The sequence below is a fragment of the Tripterygium wilfordii genome, chromosome 23 (assembly GCF_013401445.1).
Source record: "Tripterygium wilfordii isolate XIE 37 chromosome 23, ASM1340144v1, whole genome shotgun sequence".
NCBI classification, from domain to species: Eukaryota; Viridiplantae; Streptophyta; class Magnoliopsida; order Celastrales; family Celastraceae; genus Tripterygium; species Tripterygium wilfordii.
Genome location: NC_052254.1, coordinates 3,694,119 through 3,709,576, shown reverse-complemented (window position 1 = coordinate 3,709,576; position 15,458 = coordinate 3,694,119). Strand labels below are relative to the sequence as shown.

General features: G+C 35.7%; 2 protein-coding genes across 3 annotated transcripts; both read left to right on the top strand.

Moving 5' to 3' along the window:
* The first annotated feature begins 4,806 nt into the window (after nucleotides 1-4,806).
* Nucleotides 4,807-7,590, top strand: LOC119993577 (SPX domain-containing protein 1-like). Its single transcript, XM_038840762.1, has 3 exons — nucleotides 4,807-5,159; nucleotides 5,722-5,848; nucleotides 6,850-7,590. The coding sequence occupies exons 1-3, from the start codon at nucleotides 4,866-4,868 to the stop codon at nucleotides 7,293-7,295; spliced, it is 867 nt and encodes a 288-aa protein (XP_038696690.1). The 5' UTR covers nucleotides 4,807-4,865; the 3' UTR covers nucleotides 7,296-7,590.
* Nucleotides 7,591-8,273: 683 nt separating this feature from the next.
* LOC119993575 (heme oxygenase 1, chloroplastic-like) lies at nucleotides 8,274-14,660 on the top strand. Of its 2 annotated transcripts, XR_005466551.1 has the most exons (5): nucleotides 8,274-8,893; nucleotides 10,252-10,475; nucleotides 10,818-10,925; nucleotides 11,063-11,241; nucleotides 14,577-14,660. XR_005466551.1 is itself a non-coding variant. In XM_038840761.1 (4 exons), exons 1-4 carry the CDS (start codon nucleotides 8,452-8,454, stop codon nucleotides 11,153-11,155), a joined length of 867 nt encoding a protein of 288 aa, XP_038696689.1. In that variant the 5' UTR covers nucleotides 8,274-8,451; the 3' UTR covers nucleotides 11,156-11,246. The 2 variants fall into 2 exon arrangements, 1 of the variants encoding a protein (XP_038696689.1); XM_038840761.1 differs by lacking the exon at nucleotides 14,577-14,660 and having other exon boundaries at nucleotides 11,063-11,246.
* Nucleotides 14,661-15,458: the final 798 nt, after the last annotated feature.

Sequence of the window (15,458 nt, the reverse complement as noted above, 5' to 3'; positions counted from 1 at the left end):
AAAAAAGGTAATAGACCTTATTGCATTAAATTATCTAATAAATTAAGTAATTGAGATCAGTAAGCATTCGGGTCCATCATAAATATGAAATACAATCTAAGGTTGAAAAAACAAAAACAAATTAATAAAACATAAACACGAAATTGAGAATCGTCAAACATTGTTGGACGACACCAGATTACATCAAACAACATTGAACCACTGTCAAATATGAGTCCTTAGACTTTAATGCTCGACCTCTAACTGTATAAATATATGGCCCCCTAATTATTCTTTTCTAGAATTTTATATATTTTAAAATATTTTTAATGTGCAAATCGTAAGATTTGAATGAATGAATTAACCACGCATATAAAATAACAATTGAGTTGGATTAAGAACAATAATGTGAGCATGATAAACATCAAAGAATTCTTTTAAAATATTTTCACAGTGCTCTCAATTAAAAACAGTATAAAACATTTACATTAGATTCCCATAAACAATTTTATCCCTCATATACATTTATTGATTGTATGTAACAGTTCCAAAATATTGGGAATGATCTCCAACTTAGTTGGTAAAACATTTCCACACCTAGACATTAGGTCTGGAGTTCGATCCCTCTCCCCATCCAATGTCATCGTCATCATCTCAAAGCATTCATCCCAAAGGTTTGGTGTCGATTACATGAGTCTATGAGAAAATCAACGAAAATCCGTCATGTGTATTAGTTTTCTCCATTTATTTATATCATACAGCATACAATCATTTACTCCTAATTTTATATTATTTCTTATCACTTCAAGTCATGTCTTTTTAGGTCGTCTTCATAGTCGCCTCCTACTTTCTCCTATACAAATACCCTTGTTTCTCTTCACCGCCACACCACCATCTCTACGCTGAACATATCCATACCATTTTAAACGATTTTCTCGTAACTTATCTTCAATAAATGTTTTACTTAACATGCGTAATTTTGTGAGTTATTGTATGGGTTCATGAGTTTACCCAATTCACAACTGAAGGGCTTATGACAACCAATGCTCGTTTAAAAAAACTTCATGGTTCAAAGTTCAAACTATCAATAAAAAACCTATGATGATAATAGTAATTTAGAAGATTAAATTGTTGATGTTTCTGCAATTATTGTTTACAGATAAATATGTGATCTAGTGGTAGAGTTATAATGTGCAATTCAGATGTCGCAAATTCAATTCATGAAGACAATCTCTCAAAATATCCACATATTTATGTGGGGGTAAGATCCAGTCCCCAACCTTGACCGGACCCGGGGGAGTGCCGGTGCACTAATGCACTGGCTATTAACCGGTTCATTATCTAAGCCGTTGGATCTTATGATTTATATCCAACGGTTTTTAGTTTACCTAACAAATTTTCAATATTTTTAAATTAAATTTGTTCTTATCTTGTTAAGCTTTTCTCTCACTTTTCCCTCTCTAACAACAATGGGTTCTTGACCTGGTAAAGATGAAAGAGGCTATTGAATTAGAGATTGAGGAATAATGCCAACTTCAACTTTCAAACCTAGGATTTGGGATCAAAACCATTTTTTCAGCAGATACTTGAGGAGCTTTGATTAGATGGAATCAACAATGGAGATGGTGAGAAGAAAGCAAAGGAGGGCTTGAGGAGTCAGATCTCGTTCTGTTGTATTTTTTATGATAGAGATAAGAGTACAAATAGAAGTCAGATCTGATGGCCTTTGTCGATCTTATTCTTGACCTCAACCGTCTCTTTGCAGCAGATAGTTGATGAGCTTTGATCAGAAGGAATCACCAAGGAGATGGCGAGAAGAAAGGAAAGGATTTACTTTGATGAGAGACAGAGTATGAAGAGAACGAGTCAATTTTTTCTTTTGTATTTTTTGTGAAAAAGTTAGAGTACAATTGTATAAAGAGGAGTCAGATTAATTGACCGTCAGATCATGCCTTAAAGATCCAATGGTTCACAAAGTGAACAGGTTATTAACTTGTTCACTACTGCACCGACTCCCCCCCTGAATCCACCTTGACCATATGCAACTAATTGTTCAATTGAATCTATTTACTAAGGTGATTTTAAACTTAAAAGTAAAATTGAAACAATTAATTTAAATAAGGAATAGAAAAAGAAAAGTAGTTAAATAGTAGTAAAAACACATTTTTCCATAAAATGTGGATGGGTAGATTCCAAGTTTAAGTAAAGAATATCCCACTAACAGATCCGAATCTTCTGCTGGCAGAAAATGGCTAAAACGTCCAAAACAAAAATCCACCTTTGAATCATGGAAATTCCAAGTAACGAGCATGATTCCTATGTTTTCACTTGTTTTGTGTTTGGCTCGGCTTTGTCACTACATTAGTATGTTTTTCTTTTTTAAACAAAGAAGGAGGGGATTCAAACCCGGATGATACGCATCATCTTTATCACTTTAATTGGTGATTCGAATGTCAATACATTAATACTTTACCGCCTTATTAAAATTAGTCTTGAATTTTTTTTTTTTTACATTTATAGCTTGATTTACTAGCAATTGCAATAAGTAAGAGTTCCCATACCATATCCTCCACAAGTGCTATTAAAAATAGGGTCAATTTGATTCCTCGGTTCGTGTCATTTTTACATTCGAACTCATTTTGTTTGCTTCTCTTTGATTGAAGTTTGATTTTCCCAAAATGAACGAAATAACTAGAAAATTTGTTAAAATTATCCGAAAGCAAATTCTTTTGGGTCAAACAAAGGCTCAATCGTACAATATCTCAAATGAATTATATGCACGTTGTTGGAAGTTAAGCTTTGGTGGATTGATAGAAACTATCTTACTGCGAGTTCCCACATAATCATGTTTTAGTAGGGTTTTTTTTTTTTTAAATATCGCTAAAAAATATGTTTCAAATTGAAATTCAATATTGGGTACACATATGTCTAACTCAATCGATTGTCAACCGATCTACCTTTCATTGGTATCATGTTTTAGTGGTTAATTACTATATAATTAGTGTAGAAAAAAGAAGATTAAGCCACATCAAAAAGTCACTTGTCAAAGAGCCAAAAAGAAAAATTAAAAATAAAATAGGGAAAATTGGGGGCAAGTACAATAGATTGTACTTATTTGTAAAAAGATACAACCACTAAAACATCCTTTTAAAAAAGTCTAATGGGGACCTGCTTTTATCAAAATAACCTCATATTTCATTATCCCTCCCACGAAACCTCTCCATCACACAGCGATTTTCTCTCTCCACGAACTGTAAAAAAACCGATTTTCATACCTTAAAACCTCTATTTTAAGATATTTCACATCCATAATGACGCTTCTTTCTCAATCTTGAGTGATACTATACTGATTTTCTAGAAAATGGTTAGCATATTACATACCCAAAGTTTTTTTCGATTAATGGATACTTTGGTGATATTATTTGAAATTTGTGCACCGAAAACCTTTGTTCGTTTTCAAATCATGTTTATGTCTTGATTTTTGAAAATTTTGGTTAATTTCTGGTACATTTTCTAGTTAGGGTTAGTTGAAATCTGTTAGGGCTTTTGATACAATACTGGTACTTTTGTGCATTTGAGGCTTTCACGTGGTTAATTTTCATGTATTTTCCTTCAACATTTTCGAATTTTGGTTTGAATAATGTTGTTTCTGGTGCAGAAGCTACCTTTTTTTTTTTGAAATTTTGGTAAACTGATACTATAGTGAAACTTTTGTAATTGCAGTAAATGATTGAAACTATAGTGATACTAAATGTGTATTTCATTAAATTGATATCAACAATTAATTTGTGGGAATGTAAGTGGTTGAGGGATTTTTGATTTGCTTACTGGTGAATTTTAGTGCAGATATGACATTTTTCTTTGGTATTTTGTTGAACTGATACAATAGTGATACTTTAAACAAAAGATCCAATTTAGTGTTCAATTTATATATTTTCCTCATAAAATGATGATACAAATGTTGGAATGTATATTTGATTGCATTACATGTCTTTAAGGTTCAATGGTATCATTTTAATTGATTTTTTGTGTTGGTGATACTATAATGATACTATAGTGATACATCTCTGCACCTGTAAATGTTTTCCAAAACAAGCAAGAGAGGTAACCAAGAAAAGAAAATCAAGAAAGAGAAAGTAATTAGGAAAATGAAGTATGCATACTGGTTCAATTGTATCATTTTAGTGGATTTTTGGTATTGGTGATACTATAGTGATACATCTCTGCAACTGTAAATGTTTTTCCAGAACGAGCAAGAGAGGTACAAACCAGACATAACAAGGAAGGAGAGAAGAGAGAACGAAGCACAACCCAAATTAAGCAACAAAGCATAGTCCAGATTTGCCAAAAACGGAGACAAGAGCAACTCGATGTAGTCCCGATCTAGCAACGAAGAAGAAGGCGATGAAGAGAGGAGAAGCTCGACCAAAAATGGAGAAGAGGGTAACGAAGAACAATGCAGATCGAGAACCAGAAGGAGGAGGAGGAGGAGGAGGAGGAGGAGATTGCTTTTAGTAGAGAAGAAGAAGAAGAAGGGTATTTTAGGTATAAACCAAGAAATATTTTAAGTCAGATGATCAAATTACCCTTAAATTACACTTTTTTACAATTTTAAAAAGATCCATTACATTTTTACAATTAAATTGTCTAAAATGTTCCTAGTGCCAATTGTCCGAATAAAAATAATAAAACATGTCTTTTTCAGAGGGAATATAGCAAGAGATATCCTTTCATACAAACCCGGATATTCCAAAAATAACCCCTCGAATATTCCTTCCTTCCTTCCTTTACCGGCTCCGGTATATCAACCTCCACCCCTTATATTTCCTTCACTTTCCCTCTCATTCTCTCCTTCCAAACAGACAGAGAGTTTGTTCACTAAAATCATGAAATTCGGCAAGAGCCTCAGCAACCAGATCGAGGAGACTTTACCTGAATGGCGCGACAAGTTCCTCTCCTACAAGGAACTGAAGAAGCGGTTGAAGCTAATAGTGCCCAAAGGCGGAGATAGGCCCAATAAACGCCTCAGATTGGACTCCGCCGGTGGAGAGTGCAGTGGTTCCGCCGGAGATGGCATGTCGAAAGAGGAAATTGATTTCATCCAGTTGTTGGAGGACGAGCTCGAGAAATTCAACACCTTCTTCGTCGAGAAGGAGGAAGAGTACATAATCAGATTGAAGGTAATCTTGTCTATTGATTTGATTTGGTCCTCTTTCTTATGCTCCTGTGTGATCTGTTTCGTTGGGAGAAAATTACCTGATTGAGAGAACGACGAGTCGGAATTCGAACAACTCCTCATCGATTCTTAGGTTAACATAGCAGAAACGTTGTCGTTTTCAATGGCCGATGAAGTGCGTAGTGCGCACATGGGGTTCGTCTTACTCGCGCACTGTAACGAACCGTTAAGTCTGTTAGCGATGTGGCCATTTCTGTTCCTCCTTTTTCTCGGCCAACTACTGTAACGATGCGCCTAATTATTCCATTTACCTGTGAGAGTCAATTTTATTCCATTAACTATTCCATGAACCCTTGTTAATTAAGTAGTTTTTGCAATCACGATTGGGATTTTATATGTCAACTTTATTAATTTAAGAGTATATTAAAGTTTTTGCTTTGTTAGAGTAGTTGATTTTTTGATGTGGCCTGTGAATTGTTTCTTCCTCTAATTTGTATTAAGATTGGATGACGGAACTGATGGACATGGGTAGTGAGAGCTGAAGTTTTCTGGTTGTGTTTTTGCAGGAGTTACAAGATAGGGTTGCAAAAGCAAAGGATTTCAATGAAGAGATGATTCAGATTCGCAAGGAGTTTGTGGACTTCCATGGAGAGATGGTTTTGTTGGAGAATTACAGTGCCCTGAACTACACTGGTAATTCAATTGTTCCATCTCATTTTCACTGTTCTGTTCAAGTGTCTTAATTTTTTTTTTTGCTGTTTTTCTTCTCATTTTTTGGCATTCTAAATTGGAAGTTCTAAGCTCTAATTACAATGTAAAGCAGCCCTCATGACTTATATTTTACGGAGAGTTCATCCAACTGGTATTGAATTTCCAAATATTTCATTGATGGACATGGGATGGCTCGGAAAATTATCGTTTACACAACTGAGGAATCAGGATATTCTCTGTTATAGTGTATACAAAGTTCTAGTACTGTTACTTGCATAAACCTGAGTCTAGTAAGAAACCTTGGGAACTTATTAGTAGAAAGGGTATTACATCCGTTGGGTATAAATCCACTCCCCTTAGCGCTCTGTGTCTCTAATATTTGTCTTTATATAATCTTTTTACTTGTTGATTTTTGTCCTGCATTAGTTTTGCGCGGAAACTGGTTGCCGCATATTTTTCTTGGAAATTAGTTTTAATAGTTGCATATGAATCGGGATATTCGCCAATTGTAGTATTTTTAAAGTTTGTGGGGCTTTCAGCTACATGTGAGATAATCTGAATCAAATCATGAGTTTCATGGGCGTTAACATTTTGGCAGTTAAGATTCTATCGAGCATTTGGCAGTTAAGATTCTATCGAGCAGATTGAGATGCGTTGACTTCCAGAAAAAATAACTGGACAGGAATCGGCTTACCTAATATTTATATTCACACTCTTTTTGTTTTTTTTTACTTGCAAAACTAGGATTCGGTTACAACATCCATTCACGTAAAAGTAAAGCGGTGCTGTTGCATGGTTCCTCACTTATAAATTACAGATGGATTGTTAAGTTGGTTCATCTGTATTCCGCCTTCTAATATTTATTCGATTCTCCTGTTTCATCTTTTGAAGTTGTGGGTATCTTGTAATTTTGATTTATTTTCTCTGTAGGTAGTGGCTTAAATTCTTTTTTTAGTAACTTGGTATGCATTTGCACTTGACAGGACTTGGGAAAATACTGAAGAAGTATGACAAAAGAACTGGCGCCCTCATTCGGCTGCCCTTCATCCAATGGGTATTACAACAGCCTTTCGTCACCACAGACTTGCTGTACAAGCTTGTGAAAGTGTGTGAGACTATGCTTGATCAGCTTTTCCCCAAGAATGAACCATCCTTGTTATCTGCTGAGGCAGTGGATGTTGAAGGAGGTTCCAATCCTTCAACCCCCACCACCAATGGCAGTGGTATGCTCAGAGTCCCCAAGAAACTCACAGAAATTGAAAACATGGAGAGCTTATACATGAAGAGCACCATATCAGCGTTACGATCTTTAAAGGAAATTAGAAGCAGGAGCTCAACGGTTAGTGTTTTCTCATTGCCACCTTTGCAAATAAGTGGCATGGATGAGACATGGAAGAAGATACCAATTCTGGAACAAGTAGCCAAATAGTTGGATTTTGAGGAGAAAAAATATAGCAGGGAGTTATCTAGTGTTCTTCATTACTCCTTTATTTGTTTTCCCTTCTTTTTTTGTGTGTGTACTTCCTGTACTTATTATGCATGGCTTAGATATTACTAACACTGATGTAAAATGAAGTAGAGAATGGTGTGTATGATAGAATATGTGATCTCATTGAAATTGAAACTTGATCATCCAATTTGGTTTTACATTTTGTGGGCTCGAGTGGTTATGTTGGATGGCTCATTGAGTATTGTTTATGAATTGAAGTTCATTTAATTTGAAGCATGTGTGAAGGTTGCTACTAAATCATTAAGTATGCAATACAGACATGAGACATCTCTAATTGCTGCGCTGCTGCTGCTTCTTTTTTTGGCATGTACTTTGAATCAATTAGTTGTGTGGGCGTAAATTTGCATTTTGAAAACAGTCCACATAACTCGGGATAGGTTAGACTGGACTACATGTTATGTTTGAGGACTTCTCTTATACGGACCTACGTTTTTACCATTGATTTAGAATGTGTGAAACCCAAAAAAATGGGTCACACTTGTTATTTTACTTATCCACATTCTCAAAAAATGATCCGTGCATTTTAGGTATTTATTTTATGTCCAATAGGAGAATATATATCTAGCAAATAATTGTTTAATATTTTAGTATATAAAAATAATTCTTCAATTATTCAATCTCATTTAATTTGTATGAAAGGTTTTGAGTGAACTCAAATTTGTTGAAGAATAAAGATCAATAATTACAAATTGATTTCTAAAATCTCAAATAATTTCGATGTCAATTGCTAGGATTATTAAATTATAGAAAAATGTAAGGATAGACGTTGGCGGTTGCGCTCTTGGTCCAAAGTCCAGACGGTGACAGTGTAAGACTAAAACGCCGTCGTCTACTCCTGTGTTTTTCCATACAGAAAGAAACTTACGGAGAGACAGTCAGACAGACCAGATAAACTGATAAAGGCACAATCTTCTATTCAATTATTTTTTCTTCTCTCGAGAAACACGCACTCTGTATCTTGTAGCTATTGCTTTGCCTTCAAGAGTACTCTCCTTTGTTTATTTTCTTACTTGAAGCGGTACCGTGCACTCTTCTTCTACATTAAACTATCAAGAATCTATCTTTGTCAACAAACATGGCTACGCTAACGCCAATTTCTCAATCTCAATATCTTCTTAAGAAAGCCCACCTCAAACCATCACAAGCCCGGATTGCAAATTTCGGCTCCGAGTTCATACCCAAAAGTATTTCTCTTCAGTTTCGATTACCCAATTGTTCCAGGATGATTAAGTCGCCCTTAAAGGCCACCACTGTTGTGTCTGCGACCACAGCAGAGAAGCCGAAGCGGCGTTACCCAGGAGAGGCAAAGGGGTTTGTGGAGGAGATGAGGTTTGTGGCGATGAAATTGCACACTAGAGACCAGGCTAAGGAGGGCGAAAAGGAAACAAGGGAGCCACAGGAGCGGCCTGTGTCCAAATGGGAGCCTTCCATTGAAGGGTATTTGAGGTTTCTTGTGGATAGCAAGTTGGTGTATCATACACTTGAAGAAATCGTCGAAAAGGCTGCTTTTCCTTTTTGTGAGTGTGTTTTTGCGAGCTTTTTTTTGCCCTGATAATGTTTTAAGGTACCTTTTGTTTGTTGTCGTTAATTATGGGATACCTTTGCTTGTTCTTGTTCAATTTGATTGTCTGGATGGTTCGTTGGTCTTATTTTTTCCTCTGTGTTCAAATGTGGGATTTTGGGTTTCTTTGGTCTTGCAATTGTATATCTGGCGCTGCAGTCTTTGTATATCACTGTGGGGGGTGTTTTATATTATAAGCCACTGTGGGCATGTTTGCTGTTGCTGCAAGTATAATTGCTTTCTGTTGGCTTCTCTGAAATTGCTTGGATATGGAGTTTACGCATGTTTATTTAGTGTTTTACATGTGTGACTCTGTGAGTAGTGGGTTATAGGAGATAGAATATTCTGATAAGGCATTTTGTGATGATGGAAGGATGACGAATCTACGATTCTATTTTTTCAATACGGCAGCCCTGTGCTTTGGTCTTATGGGAGTTGTATCACTTGGCAGTTGGCATTGTAAGAGAGGGGACTGATTTTATGAGTCTCACGCTTGCGATGATAGTTGTACTTGCATAATGTTTTTAGCCTTTAGTTAAGGCGATGGCTTCTGTATAATTTCAGCATCCATTTGAGAATTTAAGATTTTTAGTAAATTTTCATAAATTGGATAGAATTTTTATTTCCTTAAAAAGGAGAATGAATTTTGATTGACTACAATCATCAACATGTGTGGAATTTAATTACTCTATTATCAGAAGTTTAATCTTAGTGGTGGAGCTTTTTGTGTTCTATTGCCTTTTCTGATATTGACCGACTATATTCCGCGAGGTGCCATTTCTAGGTTGGTGTTGCTGAGGCTCTGCTCCTGCCTGATTAATTTTGTTTCCTGTTCAGTTGATTGCCCACTTTCTGTATAGAATGAAATTACACCTAATCTTCTGGTGTTTAATTGGTCAGGGATCTGTCTTTCTAGTGTTAGTAAAATGTGTTTCATTCTCTTTCTAATTATAAATTTTATCTGCCTTCGCCCTTCTGTTTATGGACGTAACTTTAAATCTACGAATCGGTAGAGGTAGTTTCAGCATGGCGTGGTGTACCAAACTCTAACGGTCTATTGGGACAAGAAAGGATCTAGTTCTTCTAGTACTTGAATTATTCTTTTCAGTATTCGTGGCATTCTCATGTGATGTTTATGAATGGCATCCTTAGCATTGCAGCTTCCACTTAATGCGAATATTCATGCTAAGTGCACTTGGTGTGTGAGGTCGATGATATGATGGAGGATGTGGTCTTGTAGGTGTATTGATTTTTGGTTCTGCTGGATGAAAGTACCTCTCAAGTATTATCTTACTTCATTTTTTGTTGTTGTAGATGCAGAGTTCAGAAACACGGGATTGGAAAGATCTGAAGCATTGGCAAAAGATTTGGATTGGTTCATACAACAAGGCCATGTTATTCCCGAGCCCTCTTCTCCAGGTGTCACCTATGCGGAATTTTTGAAGGAATTATCAGACAAAGATCCTCAAGCATTCATTTGCCATTTCTACAATATATATTTTGCCCATTCAGCTGGTGGTCGAATGATTGGAAAGAAGGTAAGGGATTTGTACTTAAAAGCATGTCCAAGATTATGAAATGTGAGACATCTTTTGTATGAACTGTTTGTTTGGGGGTAATTTCAGTCCTTTTTTATTTTGTGGTATGAGTCATATACGCAATGGGTGCATGTTAACAGAAATTATGCCAACATATTCCGAATTTCCGTTCTATGCAGAGTTGCAGAACCCATCTTGTGTCATGTCCTATGCTGGCATGAACAAATATTTTACGGAGCTCTGTCCATCTGATATCTCTTACTCTCTTTTGAGATAATAATCCCCAGAATTTATTGCTATTTCAGAGGTAACATTCTCTAATTCGTGTTTCTTCCATATTAGGTAGCTGAGAAGATACTTGACAAGAAGGAATTAGAGTTCTATAAATGGGATGGTGATCTTTCCCAACTGTTGCAGAGTGTCAAAGACAAGCTGAATAAAGTTGCTGAGGTGAATATCATACATACTATTCTATAATAAGTCTGTTCTTCCGTGCAATTTGTTCGGTCTGTCGGTTTTTCATTTCTCATGCATGATGATTTTGTGCCTTCTTCTTTGAATGTCTTTTAATTGGTGTTTTGTTCCAGAGCTGGACCAGAGAAGAGAAGAACCATTGTTTGGAGGAAACTGAGCAATCGTTCAAGAATTCAGGGGATATTCTGCGTCTAATAATGTCGTGATGACCCCGTTGTAAGTACCAGGCGCAAGCCTTGAACATTGGTGTCCATACCTCAATCCTTTCCATTTTTTAAAAATGTATTTGTTGTTCCTGATGGATCGTACTTAACACAAGAGGGGGGGTGAATTGTGTCCCCAAATTCTGATAGGAATCTCTTTTTATAATTTAAAAGAAAATCAATGTCAATTAACAATTAACACACAAATTTGGACTCTAATGATTATCTTAATCAATATTCATTTCAATGCAAGATGTGATACAATATGGTGAATGATCAATTATCAAATAATCAAGGAATTGCAAAATTAGATTTTTTAAACAACGCACTGCGCACAGATTTTACAACTCAAATTTCACCTAGCAAATCAAGTCAGAATTCAATGAAATTTGGTATGCAGTATCACAACACCCTAATGAATACTATATCAAAAATTCAGATTAAAATTCAAAGTTTAGCTATGTGAACAGTGCACGGACAGACTAGTGGTTCAGAAAATTCTGTAATCAAAACACTTAATCAATCAACAAGCAAGCAATGCAATCAAGAAAGTCCACACAGCAATTTATAGTAGTTCGGAGACTCTTCTCCTACATCTACTACCTAGGTTCACCAACCTAAGATTTTCCAACCTCCACTAAGGATGTGGTTTTCTCAAGAACTCCACAAAACTCACAAGGGTTTTTAGGTCACCCTTAAAACTGAAGATTTCAAGATAATCTTCAAACTTTACAACCAAGGGTTTCAAGCACTCCCTTAAACTCAACCTCAACAAGGTTTTTGCCCAATGAAGGGACTTTTACAAGTGTTCGGTATAAATGGTTCACTTAAGGTTTGCACTAAGCAAATGGGGTTGAGGAACACTCAAGAATCACAATATCACCTCACGGGTTGGATAGAAAATGAAGAATAATGAGAATTTTCGAATCTAAAAATAAGAAGCCAAATGAGAAGCACTCCCTCTTTGCAAAAGCAAAATGGTGAGGAAGCCTTTAGAGTGGCTTGGGTAGAAGCTTGGATTCAATGGCACAAACTAGCTTGGAAGCTTTTAGAACAAGAATTTCTTCAATGTAATTTTGGCTTCTCCAAGTTGGAATGAGGAAGAACCCCTCTTTATAATTTACCAAGCTCTTGTGATTTCCACCATTGGATCTTTTTCCATCTTCAAATCTCGACCTTCAATTACATGTGCAAATCTTGGCTATTTAATGAATAGATCATTAAATCTTGACCTTACAATATGTAGCCGTTGCACTTGCATTATTTTCCAAGTCTAGCTTTCCAAGATTTGAGTTGTCATGTGCACTTGCAGCCATCTTTGACAATTTGATCAAACTTGCACCAAATCTTGACCTTGGTATCTCCAACAATTTTGTCATCTTTGACCATTTGATCAAACTTACACCAAATCTTGGCCTTGGTATCTCCAATGATTTCCTACAAAATGTGTATCAACTTGCAACCATCTTTAACTCCAAAAATCAAGATCTTCTTTTAAGTCAAAAATTACAAGCAAGAATATGGTCTTATGCACAACCATTGGATCCACCTTTTAAATGGTCATCTTAACCCTTCAAGTCTTGTTGTAATCTGATCCATTCATAATTCAAAACAATTCAATCTCAGCCATAGATTAGTGTACCATTGGAGCTTGTAGTCTTCAAGAATATCTTCATAATCTAAGTCTTGTCTAGTTGCAAAATATACTTTCTCATCTCTTACAAATTTCAACCATTGCATTTGTCCTTTAGCTTCATCAATTGTCTTCTCACAAAAATCTGATCATTGACCTCAATAAAGGAAGCATGTGCAAGATCTTGTTTGATGAAGATAAGAGATCCTTCACGTGACCAAACATACCCCTCCAATCTTGACTTCAAACTTTGAATTTGGCAGCACCAATATATCCATATTATATAGCCCTAAGGCTAGTTCCAATCATCAATCAAAATGCCTTAGTGGAAGGTTGATGAACATAGGTTTTTCTTGGTTTTCTAGAGATCCAAGCTCATACTCGAAAACCGGACTTCAATTCACTTGAGCATACTGAATTCTGAGTCATATGAGACCACAATGATGATTAACCTACAAAGAAATAGGAGGTAGAACTCCCCAATTGCATGTAAACTCAAAGAGCTTCATATGGAGCGCATAAGTTAATTACATTAGAAAAACAACCCAGAAAATTCATATTACTGCATGATAAATCATTTTATATGTATTAGAATGTCCAGGTAAAATTTCATAACAATCGGAAATCGTTTTGTCACTCAACCAAGCAATTAGATCACTAATAGTGAAACCGATAAATTCTAAGTGTAAATTCAAAGTCATTTTGCAAACTCAGTGTAAATGACCTTTTCTCTTGAACTTTACTAAATCAAATATGTTCATAGTGATGAAACTAAGATGCACATGAAATTTCATTTAAATCGGAGTTCATTTGGTTCACCACGTTCACAAAGAACACATATGCACAAAATTAGGTAAAACCTAGTTTTGGCGGAATTTAAGCATATGACCAAATATATATGTGATGCACTTAATTTATCATGATTATAGTCCTAGAACATATATTAGACCTTCATGTGCATGTGGTTCAAGTTTCAAGTCATTTGGACCTAAGTAAGATAAATTATGATCATTAGAAGATTAATGCCCTAACTTAGTCCATATATGTTTGTTTCCAAAACTTAATTTCCAGCACTATCTCAAAAATATATAGGTACCAAATTCACATAGAGATATACATAAGCCTTCATTTGTATATGCACAATTAAGATATTAAACAATTAACCAAGTAACCATTTAAGCATGTTTTCTAGCATTTTAGGATATGTTCAAGTCAAGCATGCTCACACACATTTTAGTATACAATCATACACAATCATCAAAAACACAATGTTGACCTAGACACTAAGTCTTAGTCCAACACTTCCTTCATATTCCATTCGTATAAATATTCAAAACTAAGAATCAGCATAAACCAATATCTTCCTCAAGAAATCTTCAAGGATGGATACTCCTAACTCTCCACCTGCAAAAAGGTCTAGAACTGATGAAGGTTCTACTTCTAAAGAAGAAGAAGGTGGAGATGATCCCAGATTTAACCTCTCCCCTATAAGGGAAGACGTATACGAGGACGATCCCCAGAAAACCATCGAATCTCTACAAGAAGCTTTGATGGAAACCAAAAGGAGACTTAAAAAAGCAACCGACAAAGTTCAAGACTACAAAAGGCAACTTATGGTTTCAAGGTATGCCATACAAGGTGTTCGATATATGTCATGGGGCAGACAAGCAAGTACTCATGACCCAGATAAATTGCACGAAGCAATCACTGAGATCACAGTACAACTTGGATCTGTTGCAGATGGAATAGACAGTGTTCTTTATACCCTAGAATAAAATTCCTGTCCAACAGTTCCTTTCTGTATTTGCAATGTTATTAGAAACAGGGAGGTTTGATGCAAATTGAAATCATAACAATAACTCTTTGTTGACTGAACAAAAAAGAAAGAAGAAAAAGAACACAATTAGTAAATTCAGTTCTTATCAGTTTAGAAAACTTTCCCAATGACAAAGTGGATAATGAGGCAAAACAATGATCATAAGAAAAACTACTCTGCAATGTAATTGAAACATTAATAATCTCATATTTTCTTTTAAAAAAAATGATCTCGTGCATAATTTGGTATGTGAGAGTACGTGTGTTCTTTTCCAAGAACAGTTGGTTAAGTTATATGAAAATGTGTGGAATAAAAAACAATAAGCAACACAATTTTGAAGAGGAGAAGAAACAAGAAAGGTACGAATCGGCTTCTTCTTTGGATAATAAATGAGTAGAGGAAGTGCCATCGACTCTAGGTTTGATCGTGAAAAGATTTTCGACACCTAAATCTTTTCACTGTCAAGCTTTGAGTTGATGACACTTCCTCTTCTACTCATTTATTGTCCAAATGATTCGTTACGTTTCTCATTGCCTGAGCTCCCAAACATTCTTCAACTCCTCTCCTCTTGATCCCGAAAATCACGACTGGAGTAGCCTACCTCATCTTACACCACAGAATCTGTCATATAGCAGAATGATTAAAAATCCAATAGTATGTGTGTCCTCATACCTGGAAAATAACCACGAAGTCTAGGTCTGCACTGTGGAGAAGTAGGTTGTAATTGTAATAGAGGACATGCCTGTGGAAAACAATTCTAGCATGGATTGCATTGAACCCATATTTGGGGGTGTTGGAACCCACACAAGAGTCTCACATTGGAAAAATGTGGATATGTTGAGTGGCTTATAAGGTAA

What these genes read in the sequence shown, in the direction of transcription:
- LOC119993577 (XM_038840762.1), top strand. Translation starts at nt 4,866, where the DNA reads ATGAAATTCGGCAAGAGCCTCAGCAACCAGATCGAGGAGACTTTACCT. An exon ending in AGTACATAATCAGATTGAAG is followed by an intron (nt 5,160 to 5,721) that starts GTAATCTTGTCT and finishes GTGTTTTTGCAG; the next exon opens with GAGTTACAAGATAGGGTTGC. An exon ending in CAGTGCCCTGAACTACACTG is followed by an intron (nt 5,849 to 6,849) that starts GTAATTCAATTG and finishes TGCACTTGACAG; the next exon opens with GACTTGGGAAAATACTGAAG.
- LOC119993575 (XM_038840761.1), top strand. Translation starts at nt 8,452, where the DNA reads ATGGCTACGCTAACGCCAATTTCTCAATCTCAATATCTTCTTAAGAAA. An exon ending in AAAGGCTGCTTTTCCTTTTT is followed by an intron (nt 8,894 to 10,251) that starts GTGAGTGTGTTT and finishes TTGTTGTTGTAG; the next exon opens with ATGCAGAGTTCAGAAACACG. An exon ending in AGCTGAATAAAGTTGCTGAG is followed by an intron (nt 10,926 to 11,062) that starts GTGAATATCATA and finishes GTTTTGTTCCAG; the next exon opens with AGCTGGACCAGAGAAGAGAA.